The following is a 3,758-nucleotide window of genomic DNA, read 5'->3' as shown; positions in this document are numbered from 1 at the left end:
AGCACTCTGGACATTCCACCAATTTTTTTACAGAATCTTCAACCAAGGATGTAAAGCCGAGTTATATGTCAGCATAAACAGAGCGAAGCGCCAACTGGTCGTTCTGAAACACAAGGAAAACCATAACCACCGAAGGGACACTTTTTCTTCAGACAATATCCAGAACAACGAAAGCTGCCATCGGAAGCTTTGGAAACAACAGAAACCATGCTGCAACTTGGTTTTAAAGTGAAATTTCTGCAAAAGTACTTACTGGAAACACAAGCATCATTCATTTCTATTAAAGACTTACATAATGTACGGCAGAAAATGAAAGAAAAGGGGACAGGGGGCAACACCGATGAGGAGATGTTGATATCCGAAATAGAAAAGCTCATGGAGGAAGATCCAGGCTTGAACATAGTTGTGGAGAGTGATGGCACTGGCACACTCGAGTTTCTATTTCTTGCTACCACTGATATGCAACGAGCATTCCAACTTTTTCCGGAAGTTTTAATGGTTGATGGGACATATTCCATTAACAAACTACGGATGCCACTCTACACCTTTGTGATAGAAGATGGAAATGGAAAGAGCCAGAGGGCTGCCTACTGCTTTGTAGTGAATGAAAAAAGAGACACACTACAAAGGATGATGAGCCGGTTTGCAGACGTGCATGACGTAACCAGGATCAAGGTTGTTATTGTAGACAAAGACCTGAAAGAAATTGATGCTATCAAGTCCGTGATTCCTAACGCCTCAGTGCAATTGTGCAAGTTCCATGTTCTACAGATTTTTACAAGAGAGATCAGGAAACTTGTTGTAACAGAAGAACTTCATTCCCGACTTACCTTAGCCATGAAGCAACTTGTGTATGCCCCATCGTTGGAAAAGTTTTTAAAGAGAATGATTGCAGTTGCATCAATTGCGCCCCTTGAATTTATGGCCTACTACAGAAAAAATTGGGACCAATCAAGAGAGTCGTGGGCTGCATATCTGACAAATTCCATAACCAATCTGGGTAATACAACTAACAACAGAATTGAATCGCACAACCACAAAATTAAACAACTGCTCAACCGTGATATGACGCTGTCTTCCGCAGTAAGCAACATAATGACCCTACACAGAGCAGGCGTAATGACCACACAGCACGAGGTCTTCAACCAGCAGATGAAGGTTGCCTATCGACTTGGAGATGACGACCAAACCACAGCCAAAATCACTGACTACTTGATACCTTATGCTGCAAGTCTAGTTATAGGTGAGTTGAAGCATGCAAGAACAAGACTGCAAAATATAATTACTGAAGAATGCCAGTGCACCTTAAGAGCAACCATGCAACTCCCTTGCTGCCACACTTTTGCTCGGAGAATAACAAACTGTGATACACTCTTTCGGGAGACAGACTGCGCACAACGTTGGAACAAAGAATATTATGCAAGGTGTAGTACAGTAATTATGAAAAGATTAAAGCAAAACAAGGAAGTGAGTGAAACCAAGAAGCAGAGGAAGAATGTAAAGTCTTCAATGCCACTAGACAAGACCGAAAAATACAAGAGGGCTATGTTGACTTTTAAGCCAATGGCAGACTACTTGTCTACACTTGGAACAAATGAGTTCCAGGAGAAATTAGGTGCAGTTCAAGAGGTGAACACATTATGGATGAGTGGAAGCAATGCAGTTATTTCTTCGCAAGAACACCGCCATCCCGAAAAGGAAGCAACAGCAGAAAACACTCATAATTGCAGTCCTACATCCGATGAATCTGACACAGATGATGCCTACCTTAATGACAACCCATATCCATATGTTTCCTCAGATGAGGAGGAGGGGGAGGAGTGTTCATCGGAGGAACCAAAAAATACAGATCAAAAGTACTCTAACTCCACAACATTAGTCCTTGAAGAGTGCTTTCAAGATGAAGAAAATTCCACACACCAATGTCATGTTCCAGAGCCAACTGATACTACGGCAGATAATGTACATGATGACCTCACATCAAATTTGGCCCAATCCGCATCTGAATGTGGGACACATAACACAAATGTCTATAGCAGCCAGTCTGCCTCTTGGGCGGGCATGCAGAACATCAGGTTACCAAAGACGCCACCGGCTCGGGGAAGGTCATGCTCGAAAAAGCCTAAAATACACAAAGCCAAAAAGGAAAATGTCTTCCAGTCACGACAAAGATTCATAGAAAGAAAAAAGAAGGTGATGAAAAAGAACACAACAACTAATACCGTATCAGCTTTAGCAGACCTAAAAAACCCAAGTGTCATGCTGGACGACAAGCATATCAATATCGCAAACACAATACTGCTTGCAAACTTTCCAGATATGAACGGCCTACAGGATCCTGTCCTTGGAAGCAAATTGCATTTTAATGTTTTGAGGGGGAAGTTCATTCAAATCCTACACGACGGTAATCTCCACTGTAGATGTCTATGATTCTGTCTCAACCGCACTGAGTGACTCAACAAAGATGCAGATAGCTTCAATAGTTTACACAAAGGAGGACAATGTGAAATGTAATCTACAACCATTTCAAAGGCAACAAGGAGGAGTAGACTGTGGATTATTTGCCATTGCAGCGGCAACTGCTTTATGTCACGGTGTGAACCCGACAAGTGTGGTGTTTAAGCAGAGAAGAATGAGAGATCATCTTGTGGACGCAATAAACAACAACAAAATGACCTTGTTCCCAACTCTACAAAGCGGTACAACTCAACGAACCCACAAAAAACCAAAAAGTGTGAAAATTGCTGTGTACTGCAAATGCCGTCTTCCAGATAACAGAGAAGAAAGAATGATCGAATGTTCAGCATGTAGACAGTGGTACCATCAGACATGCATGCAGGTGCCAAAAGAAGTTTTTAAGGATCAAAAATTAAGCAGGGAATGGTTGTGTAATTGCAGAAGTAATTAATTCAACTGGATAGGACGAAATCATTTGCAAACAGGAGGTCAGTATATTTATCCTATTTCTTTGTTCTACCATCTTAATATAGGTATTTGTTAATGATTACCTGTTTATATCAACCTTTTTTCACTTTTGCATTTTAATGTTGAATATTGAGTTATTTATTTATTTTTATTTATTTTTTTTTGTTTTTTTTTGGGGGGGGGGGTCATGATGAGACAAGTTTTTTACTTCTAGTAATGATCTCAATGATGGTGGTTTATCATTGGTATTGTACTGTATACTATTATTATTTCCATCATTGAATAAATGTCATTTTGAATTGAGTACTCCCACTTTCTTATTTCAAATGATTTATCTGATGTATTTAAAGAAATTTAAATATTATTACCATAATTTATTTTTGTATCTTCTAAAGAACAGCCGGTAAGAACGTGATAAGGAAAAGTGATGCAGAAAGAAGATGAATACCACCTCACACCAACCAAAAAATACAGTAATAACAATAATATTATTATAATACTGAGATGAAATATTTGAATATTTTCATCTGTAGTGTGGAACTGTTTTGATCGTTAATAAACCAAACACAATGGAAGTCATGTTGATAACATCGACAAAAGCTTGCATTAACTTAAAATCCATTGTGTTTTTGGTTTATTAACGATTAAAACTGTTTACTACAATAATACTGAGATTATTATTAACAGTGCTTGAAGACCAAAAAGCTGCCTCAACCGGGATTCGAACCCGGGACCTTCTGCTGTCTAAGCAGATGTCATAACCAACTGGACCATTGAGGCGTCATTGGCAATTCAAATCAGATTCACTCATTTGTGCATGTGTAGTTGGCCAA

At 39.4% G+C, this 3,758-nt stretch overlaps 1 protein-coding gene and 1 non-coding gene across 3 annotated transcripts; one reads left to right on the top strand and one right to left on the bottom strand.

Annotated features, from left to right (window-relative positions):
- Positions 1 to 49: 49 nt before the first annotated feature.
- On the top strand, positions 50 to 3,722 carry LOC117120449. Of its 2 annotated transcripts, none has more exons than XM_033265476.1 (2): positions 50 to 2,945; positions 3,326 to 3,722. In XM_033265476.1, exon 1 carries the CDS (start codon positions 208 to 210, stop codon positions 2,428 to 2,430), a length of 2,223 nt encoding a protein of 740 aa, XP_033121367.1. In that variant the 5' UTR covers positions 50 to 207; the 3' UTR covers positions 2,431 to 2,945; positions 3,326 to 3,722. The 2 variants fall into 2 exon arrangements, with proteins under 2 accessions (XP_033121367.1, XP_033121366.1); XM_033265475.1 differs by having other exon boundaries at positions 3,321 to 3,722.
- Trnas-aga lies at positions 3,632 to 3,705 on the bottom strand. Its single transcript has one exon. It is a non-coding gene; the product is annotated as a tRNA-Ser (tRNA).
- Positions 3,723 to 3,758: the final 36 nt, after the last annotated feature.

The sequence above is a fragment of the Anneissia japonica genome, unplaced genomic scaffold (genome assembly GCF_011630105.1).
Source record: "Anneissia japonica isolate Jap-2015-1 unplaced genomic scaffold, ASM1163010v1 scaffold188613_len3763_cov109, whole genome shotgun sequence".
Taxonomy (NCBI): Eukaryota; Metazoa; Echinodermata; class Crinoidea; order Comatulida; family Comatulidae; genus Anneissia; species Anneissia japonica.
Note: the sequence above shows the minus strand (reverse complement) of the source record. Positions and strands in the feature narration are given on the sequence as shown.

Coding starts and splice junctions, on each gene's coding strand:
- LOC117120449 (XM_033265476.1), top strand. CDS start 208: ATGCTGCAACTTGGTTTTAAAGTGAAATTTCTGCAAAAGTACTTACTG.